The 15,234-nt window shown below is 41.8% G+C and overlaps 1 protein-coding gene across 2 annotated transcripts in view; it reads left to right on the plus strand.

The window, feature by feature from the left end:
• Positions 1–15,234, plus strand: part of SPIDR (scaffold protein involved in DNA repair) — a 311,226-nt gene that overhangs the window by 193,647 nt on the left and 102,345 nt on the right. For both annotated transcript variants that reach the window (XM_024192845.1, XM_024192846.2), the window contains one exon: positions 14,663–14,873. In XM_024192845.1, the coding sequence (XP_024048613.1) occupies positions 14,663–14,873 (211 nt within the window). The remainder of the gene's footprint in view (positions 1–14,662; positions 14,874–15,234) is intronic.

Below are 15,234 nucleotides of genomic sequence, written 5' to 3' on the forward strand. Positions count from 1 at the left end.
TTTCCCGAGCAAATTGCACATCAATTTCCATTTGTCTTCCCTTGAGACCATCACTCGATGATGGAATACCACAGAGAAACCCCTCCTGCCAGAACAGGCACCCCTCCACTCCTGTCTTGCTAAGTTAGACACTCCAGTCAGCTTCAGCACAGACACAGAGGTTGGGCCACACCCGTGTGCAGTTCACTGAAACTGAGATGCACTCAGCTCAGGGGTTTCTTAGTTAACAGAGACTTTCCCAGTGCCCACTGTTCAGCCTTTCTGGGCAATTTGCAACTTGTGTAGTTATAGCTTCTTCTGATCTTCAATCTTATTTATTTTGCTTCCTTTTCTGTCCCTACTTCGATTACCCGAAATAAGCAAACAGAAAATAACAAACCAGTAACCACTTTGTCTGTTTTCCAGCCACCACACTTAAAACTCACTTAAAATCACTACCAGTACCTCAAAGCAAACAGCTGTGCACAGATCCTGCCAACTATGCCACTGTGACGGGTTGGATCACAGAACCCCCTTTGGGAGCTGCCACCCGATGTGCCAAGACTACTTCTACCCCTGCCTTCCCTGCCAGCTCAGGACCCCAGCACCCTTGCCCCAAAGCTGCAGGTTTATCTGAAAGCAGCTAACAGAAGTGTTCCTGTCGTTAACACTCAGATGCTCAACTCTCAATGGGGTCTAAACCCAAATAAATCCGTTTTTGAGATATGTTACATGGCATATATAGCATAAAACACATTCTAAGCATATTCCCATAAAGCCTTATGGGAGGTACCGTCACAGCAGAAATGAAATGTGTCTTAGAATTTCTACAAGAAGGTCTTTAATTTTTACATTAGAGCTACTGTATTCAAAGGCAAAGTATCCTGGGTATGTATTGAAGAACAAAATTTTGTAAACATCTGGACAAAAGGCTCTTCCTCAGGACAGCCTGGATGGTACTCTCTCCACAGATCAGGAGCTATATATATTTTGTTTTGCACTAGATGCTCACTCATTAGAATATCAGTATTGTGCATTCTGTTCAGGCAATGTGGGCCTTACCCCCAACTCCAGTACACATCCCAAAGTAAATTCGATTTTTCCTTATACTTTAAGAAATAGTCCAATGTCCTCTGATGCCCCAGAAGTAGCTCTGCCACATGCTAGTTGTTTGCTGGTTCCTCAAGAATCTGCTAATCCTGCAGAACATCCAAAGCCCGAGAAGTCTTCCAAGTAATTTCTTTCAACATGGAATAGACAGAGAATTTCAGAGTCATAAAAATCAAACCTCCTTTGAACTCCTTTTAGGGTTCGTTCCTTATGGCAATGATGACAGCATGAGCAAAATATTCATGAAAATTGCCTTACTGAAAGTTCACACATTTGACCCACGCTTGGCAAAGAATCTTTACTGATCAGACAAGAGTATAGATTTGCATTTTTTTACTACAAGAGTTTTCATCATGAGAAGTTTATTAATAATTGCTACTTAGTAGTAGTAGTAGTGAAAGTTGTCTCCACTGGTGGGCCCTTTAGAGAGAGGGGCATTCTTCTCAAGCTGATGATGAGCATGTCTGGTTGTGCCATCGAGTGGCAAGTGTGCTTGAAAACCAAACATAATAGATCTATGGACCTTATTACTCAAAGAGAGGAGATTTTTCAGGTAAGTTTAAATAGATTTTCCTTTTTTAAATCATGTTTTGTGGTTGTTTATTGGGTTTGTTGGTATTGCAAGTAGTGGTTTTATATATTGCACTGAAAATGCTGAGATTAGTGGTGGTGGTACTTGCAATTTTGATACCTCCATGTAAACATAATAACAAAACTCTGGAGCCTTAAACAGATATTTGAACATTTTAATGATCTTAATTGTTAGTTAAATATTATTTATTGTTTGTTTGTATTGTGGAGAGATACATACACCTGACATAAGTATGACATTCTATAGATGTATGTCCTTCTTTACTTTAATGCATGGGACATATGTTTTGCCAAGAATACTCCAATAACTACAGGAAAAAAAGGTTTATCTACAAGTATGGAAGAAACAAAAGCATTTTCAATGCCTTTGCAGAAAGCCTTCTTGAGACTTTCCAAGTAAAGTCTTGTTAACACTGCATCTACTTGTGAGTTTAGATGCACCTAAAGTGTTCCCAAGATTTTTCATATATGTAAGAAAACTGGCTTAGTGCTGTAGTTGAGAAGAACAGCTTTCATTGTCTAAGAAATAAGGACATATGACAGCCTGTTTATGTTGGCCTATGTTTCTGGGTATTATATTTGGGTTGTCACGGTGGGAAGGGCTTTCTCATCAGTCTCTGCAAAATGTTTTCTTTTATTTAAAAGAAAAATCTCTCCCTTATAGTTGTGAAGATAATCATCCACACTGGAATCAACTTAAAAAGTGTTATCTTTCTGAATCTCCAGACAGACATCTTGGAACAATAGGGAGGCGAACTCTCTATGCCCCAGATCTTGGCTCTAAAACACAGCCCCAAGCAGCCAGTCTATACACTGGATAGCTCCAGTGGGGCTGAGGGGAAGCCCCTCATTTTATTTTTGCGATAGTGACACTGCTGCATGGTTGTCATTACAGCTTCATAGGTGACATTCTGCTTGTGTTTCCATCACAATAGGAGTGACTGGTAGGTCCATATAGTTCCTTGTTCTGTTGCCACTCCTCACTGTACAACAGTGTACAGGGAGTCACTGCATAGCTGGGCTCTTGGTGTGCAGAAGGCATGTATCCTTTCAGAGGGTAAGATTTGGGTAGCTCATTCTCCTGGGCAGTGGAACCAGGTTGATTCTGCTACTATAGGTCTCTCTCCAGAGCTGTGAAGGATAGGGCATCACTTGTTCAGAAGAGAGATCCACTGTCTCCATTCATCTCAACGGAACATTACTTCTGAAGTCTCTCTCCTTGTGTCTGTTTTATTGCTCAAAACTATTACTGAATTTCTCTGAACTGCTGGGTGGCTTTAATCATCTTTCCCCAGCCCACCCCATACCCTATGTGCACTTTAGCACTGACATCATGTAGTTTAAGTCTTCTGGATAATGATCTAATGGATAATTTGTCAGAGATCGATGTGTAGTATAAACACAGAGACTGGAATTCTCTCATAATAACATACTGATTATTAAAGTTTGGTGATATTTATGACCCCTCCCTCCCAATTGTTTGTAACATCTTCATAGTTGCTCTTTTTCACTTTCTAATGTTGTCCTTTTCCTTTTGGGCATTTTCTTCCACAGTGTTTTTAATACAATTTAAAGCTAATATGACTTTATTGTATTCCACTTGAAATAAGAACATAACAGCCATACTAGCTCAGAGCAATGGTCCATCTCGCCCAGTCTCCTGTCTTCCAACAGTGGACAATGCCAGCTGCTTCAGAGGGAATGAACAGAACAGGTAATCAAGTGATCCATCCCCTGTCACCCATTCTCAGCATCTGGCAAACAGAGGCTTAGGGACACTTCAGAGCATTGTTTTGCATCCCTGCCCATCCAGGCTAATCGCCACTAATGGACCTATCCTCACTGACTTGTGCACTAGGTGCATAAATCATGTCAACACAGGACCTGAGTAGATTATTCTTAGTTAATTGCCTCAGAAGTGATAGCACAGTAGAACAAGAGATTGTTTTTGTGCAGATCTTAGGAAACTGCTGCTATGGTGGAGTTTTTTATATTTTTCATTTCTTGGTGCTGAAAGGCTGAGTTTTATTGTAATAAATGGATCGCTATAATTTTGAGGAACTTCCTTTGCCACATTATACAAGTTTTAGGGTCATTCAGATTTTATCCCTAAACTATTAAATGGCACTCACTCTTTGAAGGTCAGTCAGTGGTCTCTAGTTGCCTTAAGACCTACTTTCTCATCCCATTTACACCTGCCACCAAGGCCTTGAATTGTGACAATCTTCTCTGAGTTGGATGAGATTCACTTTGGAATCCATCCATGGCATTCTTAAGTGAACCAGAAGGTTCACCGAAGACCAACACAGTGTGCTGTCTACTGCAAGAAATGAAGCCTGGCAACTAGGCCTGGGTGTCTGATGTAGTAGTATGTAATGCTCACCACAGGCTCATCATATTAGCACCCTTTAAAATGTTTGAAAATTTAGTTGCATGGAAAGTGTCACATTTCAAAGGGCAGTGCTTTGGCAAGCCTGTGATTTGTGCTACATATTTACTATGAAATTAGTAAAATGATAAAAATAAATAAATTTGCCATCTTTGTGTAGAGCAACTTCTGTCTGGAATGTTTTCTCAAGTTCATAAATGATCTTGTTTAGAAGGGCAAGGTTATTTCTTTTCCCCAAAGAAGTTTCTGTATTCCCCAAAGAAGGTATATTCCTGGTACCCTTTTACTAATTTCATTTGCTATTTACACTTTTCATTTGGGGTTGAGGAGGAACAAATGGCGACGGCTTGTGTTAAAACAATCCACCAGTTAATAATAGCTGCGGTTTCTTTGTTTATTTTGGATGCAATCAAGATTTTGAAAAAAGATTGTTTTGTCAGGAAATATAACTGCCATTGTATATTTACATAAAACACATAATGTTCTGCAAATAGTGTACATAGGAACACACACACATCAATACATCCAATGCAAGTTCAGCACCTATAGTAAATTGGTACAGAGGATGTGAAAAGGGTGGAATATTATCAGAGAGAGCCTTTGATCTGCATATACTGTGCTGAGCCAACTAACCAGAAATACTTCAGTTTGATTTCTTTGGAGGCTGGTTATATACAGAATTGCAAGTTGAGTGTAAATGATTTTGGGCATTAGTCTAAATTGGTATTTTATTCCTTTAAAAAAATAAATAAATAAAAAATAAAAGCCTTTACAGCACAAGTGGTGGAAAATGTAGAGGTAGCGTAAGAGTTGTGCTCCTGAGTAATCTCTCACTTTGTGAGAGTTGGATAATTTTATTGTTAAAAAGAGTAATAGCAAGATATTTTTATAGTTGCTTGTATTCCTGTCTCAGATGTTTGAAAATCATTTTCCCCAATGATTTTTGGAAATGATCTTGCAAACACTTATATGGCAAAGTACTTTACTTGAGTGAGAAGTCCAAATAGGAGGCTGACATGAGTGTAATGACATTACTCACATGAATAAAGTTACTCATGTACATATTGGTAGTACTGAGCCTTTTGTTAGGAAATATGGCAGCTTTGAATAGTACATAGGGTTGCCAGGTGTCCGGTCGAAAAGAGACCCTGTTGATTCTGGTTAGCACCACTGACCGGGCCATTAAAAGTCCGTTTGGTGCAGGCCTGGCAGGCATGTCCCTCTGGTTTCTAGGCACAGGGGCAGCCGGGGGGCTCTGCACACTGCACCTGCCTGCAGTGCATGCACCACCCCAAGCACTGGCTCTGCAGCTCCCATTGGGCGGGAATTGCAGCCAGTGGGAGCTGCAAGAATGGAGTCCCCTGGCTGCCCCTGTGCCTAGGAACTGTAGGGACATGCTGGCCACTTCTGGGAGCCGCCTGAGGTCAGCGCCGCCCGGAGCCCGCACCCTAACCCCCTGCCCAAGCCCTGAGCCCCTTCCCACACTCCGAACCCTTCGGCCCCCAGCTCGGAAACCCCTCCTGCACCCCAAACCCATCATCCTCAGCCACACACCAGAGTCTGCACCCCTAGCTGGAGCCCTCACCCCCTCCTGCACCCCAACCCCCTGCCCCAGCTCGGAACCCCCTCCCATATTCCAACCCCCTGCCCCAGTTCTGAGCCCCGTCCTGCACTGTGAACCCCTCAGTCCCAGCCCGGAGCCTGCTCCTACGCCCCAAACCCTCATCCCCAACCTCACCCCATAGCCCTTATACCCCCTGCACCCTAATCCTCTGCCCCAGCCTGGAGCCCCCTCCTGCTTCCTGAAGCCCTCATTTCTGGCCCCACCCTGGAGCCTGCACCCCCAGCCCAGAGCTCGTACTCACTCCCACACCCCAACCCCCTGCCCCAGCCCGGCACTCCCTCTCACACTCCGAATCCCTCAGTCCCATCCCCCAGGCCAGAATCCCCTCCTGCACCCCAAGCCCCATATCCCTGGTCCCACCCCACCCCAGAGCCCGCATCTCCAGCCGGAGACCTCCCCCACTCTCCTCCCCGGTGAAAATGAGCGAGGGTGGGGGAGAGTGAGCAATGAAGTGGGGGGATGGGTTTAGCGGGGGCCTGGCCTCAGGGAAGGGGCAGGGGTGGGGCAAGGATATTTGGTTTTCTGTAATAAGAAAGTTGGCAACCCTAATAGTGCAAGATGAATGAATCTGTTCCAACTGGCTAGTTGATTTGGGCTAGGAATTGGGAGGGAATTTACTATCGTTGGTGGGGTACTGGTAGGGATTAATCTGTTTTTGGGTCAGTTGTTTGTTTTTAGTTTCTATAGATGTGCCCAGACATTGTTCAGGCTTGATGTAAATTACCATGAGCTACACTGTGCAAACCGCACACAGCCCAGTATAAGAAGCAAAGGGTATCCCTGGGGCCACATACAAGCAGCAGTGACTGTGCCTCACTAGATATAGAGATGGACCTTTTTATGAGGCATGTAAGGGGGAAGGCTACTTGCACTTCCCCTCTTGCTCCTGGGTTCCCACATAAGTGCCTGTCAGACTTTTACCTTGTGTAAACAAATACAATTCTATTTGACAAATGCTGTACTGAATTTTCTTCCCCCTTCAAAAAGTTTTGAATGGACTTGAAATTAACATCTTGTTTGTTTGTTTGTTTGTTTGTTTAATAACTTCAACTTCTATTTACTAAAACATATTGATTAACTTATTCTTTCAATCAATACAATGCACTTGTCCAAAATTCTTTAGGCCCTTGCACAACGTGTGATGAAAATGTATTTTATAAAACAAATCTGACAAAATGTCATCTTAAGTTCATGAACCAACGAAGCATCATGGTTTAATGTCAGTATGACTCTGGGGATGTTTGTGTTTTGTTAGTTAAGTGCGGCCATAGATTCTAAACCTGTCTCTGACTGAGTGTGAGGCTACATACAATGCAAACACAGAAGTGGGTTATACAAGACATGCCACAATGTGAGCCTTCTCAATATTTGAGAGCAGGATTCAAATCCCTGGTCTGTGTTGAAATTTTAGCCACTTGCTTGTACTGTCCTTCAGGGCCATCCTACAAGTGATTTTCAAAGCAATAGAGCATTTGCTGGTGGTCTGCAAAGAGCTGGCAGGTCTCCTGCATCTATCTTTAGTAGCAGCCACTCCTACATACAGGGAAGAGGAAACAGGAGATACTCTTGGGGGCTGGAGTTGCTGATGGAACAGATAAAAATGACACAATTAATATTGTCCATGTAAGCAGTTACTGCAGTTCTCAGAGGGATGTTACCACAGGTGGTCTGTGGGACTACAAATGAGGAAAAAGGTGATCTGCAAAATACACTCACTCTAATAGTGATCCATACTATGAAAGTTCAAAGCCCCTGCTCCAGATCATTACAAAGTACCTTAGAATGTTTTTTGCTCAAGCTGATCTACATTAATTTAAATTTTACAGGCACTCAGTGGGTAAGTAGAATACTGACAGCACAAGTTTTAAATACTCTTTGCTGAGTAAAGAGAAGCATTAAGTTCACTACAGACATTTTTCTTAGGGTACATGAGCTCTCTTTTCTATACATTCAGTTTTTATATAAGTGATTGTTTGGGGCAGTATTTTTTCTCACAATATGAAAATAACAGTTTAAACCTAACGAAGGCACTGTTAAAGCATTGATTTTTCCTAATTTAAAAAGAGAGAAGAAAATTGGAAGAGAGTCTGTCGCTGTCTAGGAAATGCTTCATATTACAATACATCTGTTAAAGTTTGGGAGGAAAGTTTGTTGAGTTGCTATCTGAGGGTCTGATTCTGCCATCCTTACTCAGAATGAAGACTCAGTAGACCTTCATGTGGGGTAAGGTACATCTCAGCATGAGTAAGCATGTGTAAAAATTGGGACTGCAGAGGATAGCACTCTAGGAGAGCCTCATGAGAAGAGCCCTCAGTACAGAGACCACTCAGGAGTATCTGATGGGCTCTGTCAGAAAGAAAGGAATGGAGCTGCTCCAGAGCCTACTAGGAAATGCAGACATATCCCCAAAACCTCATGGTAAATATTATCGAGGCAGGCTTCTAGGTCTGGATTCTTAGGTGCCCACTGCGCTTAAAGTTGGATTGTTCAGCCTCCCTATTAGCTGAAGCAGAGGGATTCCAAGCCCCGTTCACACATGAAGCAAAATTCTTCAGATTTTTAAAAGGTTTTAAAGCAAATAGTTTAGTTTGCCTATATCACCTCAGAGCACCTTCCTGTCAAAAGGAGATGAGGGGTGTTTTTCACTGATTGCTTCTGTTACTAAGGGAGGGCTCTCAGCGTTATACAGTGGGGATGTAAAGCCCAGAGATATTGATCCAACTTGCCAGCTTTGAGAATTTACTTGAGTTTAATAATTCTGGTTGCAGTATCTCTTCATGAAAAGAGATTTTATTCTAGGTATTTCCTGATACCTGAAAACAGAAGTGGGCCCATGCCCATCTTGGGTCACAAAAACTTCAATTTTTAATTAGTCAAGAAAAATTTCACATCAGTTCCTCTGGGAACATGCTTGTCTCTTCTAGAGGGAGGTGCCTAGCTGTGCACCCAACCACATATGAAATACGACTGCTGGTTCAGTATAGAGTGTGGGAGTAACCACCAGGCCTCCATGCAGGTATACATATAAAAAAAAATCCATTAAGATGTATATATTCAGTAAGTAAATGTTTTATAGGTAGGGAATGAACTACTTTTATACCTGAAAATAGATTTTCTTATGGAAATGCAGGCATACCCTTAATTTATGACATCACTCATCTAATGCTTTTCTGAAAGATGTTAGTGGTAATGAAAGTAATCAGAGGATGGAAGGCATAGATGTAGCAAAACAACACCATTCAAGTAATATGTGTCAGTGAAGCCTATCAACCTTAATTTAAAGCTGATCAGATTTCTGCGCTGTAGGAAAATAAAAACAAAACCATAAACCTCAGCCTTCCTGAGATGGTTTGCTACCCACGTCAGTGTTTTTAGAGAATGAGATGGCTAGATCAAGCAAGTGTTCTTCTGACATTGGTGACGTAACAAATACCTGGGTTTAAAATGTTTCCTGTTTACTTGTGTTCTGAACACAGCAGCGTCAGGAAAGTAGATTCTAAAATCCTCTTCTAGGGTGTGCTCAAGTATAGCTATGGAATGAATTGTTTTGAGGTTCTTGACAAATTGTGGATTTTTTTTCTTTCAGAAAGTAAATAAGTAATGCATTTTTATCCCCATAGATCTATAAATCTGATCAGATCACAGTTGTCTTATTAAACTGAAGTAGGGATAAGATTACTATGCATCATTAGCATGTTCATTTTCAAATATATGTAATATACAATATATTTGAAACTGTATATATTAGGATGCATAGTGCAATAACTGCCTGTGTGTATAAAATCTGGGAGCTAGATAGCTCATCAAATTTGTGGTGGAAAATAGTCATTCATATGTAAGTGACTAATTTGAACAGAGACCAGATCAGTAATACCAAAAGTTATTACCAGAAGACAACTATTTGGTGGCCATGAGTACCTAAAATGAGTTACTATCATAATCTCATTGATTGTCACCCTTGTTAGCTATCTCAGTCAAGAGTTTAAGGACTGAATGTCTGTAGAGACTCACCTAGATGTCCTTCTAGGTCAGAGTTCAGGCATGGTAGCAGGGCACTGTGATGAAGCTTGCAGTTGCTTTCTGTGCTGTAACTTTCTGTTGATAAATAGAGGAATTCAGTCTCTAGTGTTGTCAAATTGGCACTTCTGAGTGCTCACATTCAGATTTTTTTTTAAATGCATCCATTTATAACTAATTTTAAGATGAAAGAGGATTTAAAATATATACCTTAAAAAAAAATCAGCCTTTTTGCAAAGGGTGCTACATTATTTTACTAGTTATAAACAAATACTCCTGGGGGAATTATGCGCCACGGCGCATGTGCAGATTTCATGTCCCCCGCAGATTTCTTTGCTTCCCCACAGAAAAATGACTTTCTGATAGGGAAGCAAAGGGAAGCTGCAAGAGCAGTCACACACCGCTCCCTAGCTGCGCAGGTACATCATTTCAGACACCCGGAGCAGCCAGCGGAGAGGTAAATCACTGAAGGCCTGGGGACACCCCAGCCAGTGGCTCCTACCGTGAGATGGGATCAGCTGCTAGGCCCAGCTGGGCTAGAGGCAGGAGAGGAGGGGACTTCCTCTTTCTCTGCAAGGAGTGGCTGGGCCTGTGTCAAACCCACCCCCAGAAACCTTCCCCTGCTGCCTGCCCGCATTGCTCCTCAGCTGCGGGGGCAGGGATCACTGTACGGGGAGCTGCTCCCCCATCCACCCAACCCCAGTGCATCCGGACCTCCCATACCCAGACACACCCCCTGCCAAGCCTCACCCCTTACACCCAGGACCCCCCAGCCCTCCATACCCAAACCCACTGAATCTCAACCCCTGCATCAGGGGCCCCCTGCACCCAGATCCCCTGCCTCCGGACCCCGAGGTCTGTACCCAGACCCCCCCCCCCCCCCTGCCCCCCCCCCCCAACCCCCCCCCCGACAAGCTCTCCCCCCTGCACCACCCTGAGCCCCCACATCCAGACGCCTATGCCACTGACCCCCAACTAGCTGCACCCAGACCACTATCCCACCAAGCCCCATTCCACCAGCACCTAGGCCCCCCTGTTGAGAGCCCCACACTCAGACCTCTCCACTGAGTCCCAACCACCTTCATCTGGAAGTCCCTGCAGTGTCCCATTGCCCCTGCACCTGGAAACCCCCCAACGAGCCTCTGTGCGTCCAGATCCCCCCACACCTAGACCCCCTCCCCCACTGAGCTGTCTGCACGCAGATTGTCCCACACGGAATCCTCTCACCCCACATCTGGTTCCCCTCACACTGAGCCCCTCCACTCTTGGATCCTGCCTGTTTGAGCCTGTCTGCTCCACACCTGGTGCAGAGGGGCAGGGCCCCCAGGGTATTCTGGGACAGGCCCAGGCCTTGTGCTGTATCAGGGTCAGGTGCAGCCTTCTCACTGAGTCTGTCCCCCCAGGCTGGGGAGGCTGCAGGGTGATCTCCCACCTTTGTGCAGCCAGTGGCTTATGCTCCCCACTGCCATGCTGGAGCCTCTGCATTTATTTATTGACAAATAAAACTTGCAAAATTTTAAAATATCGTGCACAGATTTGTTAATTGTTTGGTGCAGAATGCCCTCGGGAGTAAAACAAAATAGGGAAATTATTGAATAAAGTAAATGTTACTGCTACGTCAAGAATTGTATGGTTGAGTTTTTACATGTACAAAAGTCAAGAAATCTTACACTAATGTAACTTGGCCTTCTTGTGTATGTGCAATATTTTGTGTTTGTCCTGCACATGGCAAGTTTAATGCCTTTATGAGTATGTTCAGTATGGCAAATTTTTTTCTTTCCACAATAACCATAATTGGATACTAAAAAACAAAACAAAAGTAAAAAAGATAGCTAACTGGACTTTCAAGTGGGACAAAGTAGGTTTGAGAACTAAGCAAGAGGCTGTGAGTTTGGGATTATTGAGTTCTAATTTTTTTTCTGGCTCAGCCTCTTTATGGGCTTGTCTATACTAGTAAGACAAAAGGTGTGTTTTTAAAAAAACGACAGCTGTCATGTTTTAAAATCCATCGCATGTTAACTATTCCATTTTAAAGACACACCTTTTTATCCTAGAGTAGATTTTTTTCCTGTGTGGGATTTCTGCAAATCATCTCACCTCTTGGTGTTTCAGCTGTAAAATGGGAGTAATAATGTGATTCAGTTCGCAGACATCTTGTTGCAAAGATATATTAATGTTTGCACAGTGGTTTAGAAATGTAATCTATAATCTATTATTTTTCTTCAGATTTACTAGGCATAAGAAATATTAACCCAAAGTGGAGCTAATTTCAAAAAGTTAAAGCACATTTTAATGATTGTGCCCTTTGAACCATAAATATTGTATTCTGTTCATAAATCAGCAGAGCAATGTAAATAACTCAGGAGAAGTAAAAGTGACTGACAAAATAAGGTATGTTTTTTAAAAGTATACGTGTGTGTGTGTGTGTGTGTGTGTGTGTAAAGCAACTCCATTTAAGAAGCCTCTGTAAAATTGTGCAACTAAGGCCTGGTCCACACTAACCTCCCACTTCGAACTAAGATACGCAACTTCAGCTACGTGAATAACGTAGCTGAAGTCGAAGTACCTTAGTTTGAACTTACCGCGGGTCCAGATGTGGCAGGCAGGCTCCCACGTCGACTCCGCGTACTCCTCTCGCAGAGCAGGAGTACCAGCGTCGACGGCGAGCACTTCCGGGATCGATTTATCGCGTCTAGACAAGACGTGATAAATCAATCCCAGAAGATCGATTGCTTACCGCCGGACCCAGAGGTAAGTATAGACATACCCTAAGTATGCCAGAATCAGGGCATGCCAAAGAGAGAGTTGAATGTGATACCATAACTTCATCCATTTCTGTGAGTGCTTTATGAGCTAGTCTTTAATTATGTGATCATGTATTTGTCACAGTATCCGTGTTTTCCTACAGACAGGTAGCTATCTGTTCATCCTAATTAAAACAAACTACATAGGTTGTACCAGATGCATCCATGAAAGTCATTTTTGTACAATTGAACAGTGAATGAGGCAAAGCCCTGTCCCATGTGAGATGCATAATGAATTTAGTAAAGGCTTCTCATCACCCCCCACCTTATTCAGTGTCCACCTTATTCAGTGTGCACCTTACTCCATGAGACAAGAGTTCCTGAAAATTCTGCCTCATTGAGCTTGTACTTCGAATTATTAAAACCTTCATGTGCTTGGCATATCAGCTTTTCAGCATTTTTGGATTATTAAAGCTAGGACATCTGAATGAGGCAAGTTCCTACTGCACACATCTTGGAATATTTTATAAAGACATCTCTAATTCAGTGAACACGCACACCACAGACTATCTTCTCTCCAACTGCTCATTTAAAAAGCGCTGAAAAAGTAGATCATTTGCAATGTGTATGCATTAAGTAGTAGTACCAAAGACACTCAACCTGGGCAAATCAAAACCAATTTTGGAACACTCGAAAGCACATTTATCTTATTTATGTATGCCCTCCCACCCAAAGTATCTGTGCTCTTTCTAAACATTTGTGGATTTATCTTCACAACACTCCTGTCAATTAGGTACTATCCCCTTTTCACAGAGTACTTGCATGACTTACTGAGGGTCATGCAGAGCTGGGAATTGAATCTAGATTTTCTGAATTCTAGACCTTAACCGCAAGACTGCTCTTTTCCCCTTTGTTCTATCTGAGGACTATTTCCCTGATAAATTTTAACTTTCCACCCCTAGTCATAAAGAGAAGGATGCATAAGTAGAAACCTTATTAATAACAATAGTTACTATTTTATTTGATAGTGCACTATTTTATTATATTATAATTTTTATGTTTTATTGCATGCCAGTGTAGATTTCTATTTATTTCTGAATTGTTTTCTTAATACTGAATGCAAGTGACCCTACTGGAGACAAGCTGAATTGCCATATTTTCCCATTCCATCTGCAAAGGAAATTGAGTCAAACTCATCGATATGCACCCTGTAGATTCCATGTACCCAAGCTGCTGGCATTGCTTAAAAAGAAAGCGTGCCCTGTTATATCAAAGAGTGATGTAGAATGATGACCCCATCACCGTCTAATTTATCATGGCCGCTGTTTGAGTGAGCTGTAGAGTTTCTCACCCTGGGTAATTAATAGAAAGAACAAATTAAGAAGTCTGGGGAGGTGGAATAAAACAGTATCTATGATAATATGAAACAAATATTTTGGAGGAATTATTCATCTTGTTTTATTTTTGCCATAATGCTGTAGTACTTAATCCCAGATGTGAAGACAAGGACATGAAGCAAACAAAACACAACGGTTCAGCAGTAGCCTGGGGAACTAGAGTCCTGACGTTGCTTCTGAACCCGGGTCAGCTGCATCTTTGCTGCCAAGAAGGAGGCCTTGTTTTACTCCCAAGTGATACTAATCTAATTGGGGGGAAAACATAGCTTTCAATAAATGCACTAAATTGATTTAATTATTTTTTTTTTTTGACAAGCACTAGAAAATTAGATTAGTGGTTGTTTTTGTTAACTGGTTTCAATAGACTTGCATTCTTTGAGTACAAATATACCCGTCTCCAAACATAAGACTATGATATGTGCATGTCAGAGCAAATATCAACATCAGAACATGTTTGGTATTGAATTACTCTGAGGTTCTAGATTTTTTCCAGCTGTTACCTCAGTCAACTAGCAGAAAAATTGTTATATGTGAAACTGTTTGGAGATCTACTATAGCAAGAGGAGCCAAAATACTAGTGATCGGGGGTAGGGTTGGGAAGGAAGGTTTACAAGAGCAATAACATCAAGCAGGAAGAAAATAAATTTGAGTCAAGATACTATGCAGTATATCTCAGTAAAAGCACAAGAGAGACAGACACACACACAAACAGAGGAAGAAAGACACATGGAAGAAGTTTTTAAAATAGGGTTAATGGTGACATCATTTTTTAAAAATAATTTAATATTTGATTCTTACTCCTTTTTTCCAGGCAAAAGCTCCTTCTCCATAATGAAAATGTCCCTGTTATCATGAATACATATTTTAGTCAGAAGGTTCTTCTCAAAGATCATGCAGAAGTGAAAGATAGGACACGTTGTCCAGAGAAGTTGCATATTAGAAGGAATATTATATCTTTGGCACAAATATTCAGATTAAATGACCTCAGAGACAGTCAGCCCCAGGAATCTGCAATTAATCAGGTAAGGTTCATTTTGTTTGAAGTTTAGCACTTTTTAATAATTTGGTGACCAGATGCTTGGAAATCATAACAAAAACAGAAATACTGAAATACTGATGTGCTCTCTTGCCCTCCTATTTAGCCAAAACTGAATAATATGATGTGCTGTTTGTTTTAATAATATTTTACAAGTAGAGACTTTTGGCCAGCTAAATGCTGAACTGCTGTGAGATTATTTTGTTGTGGCTCACTACTGTGCTGAATAATATAATAATAACAGCTTCGGTTTTCGTTGATTCACTCTTATTCTTTGTAGCTCAGTACTCAGTCTCATTTTAAATAATTACTATTTTCTTAATAAACTTGGATGTTTCCTTTCCATA

The sequence above is a fragment of the Terrapene carolina genome, unplaced genomic scaffold (assembly GCF_002925995.2).
Source record: "Terrapene carolina triunguis isolate 2854851 unplaced genomic scaffold, T_m_triunguis-2.0 Scaffold58, whole genome shotgun sequence".
NCBI lineage: Eukaryota > Metazoa > Chordata > Testudines > Emydidae > Terrapene > Terrapene triunguis.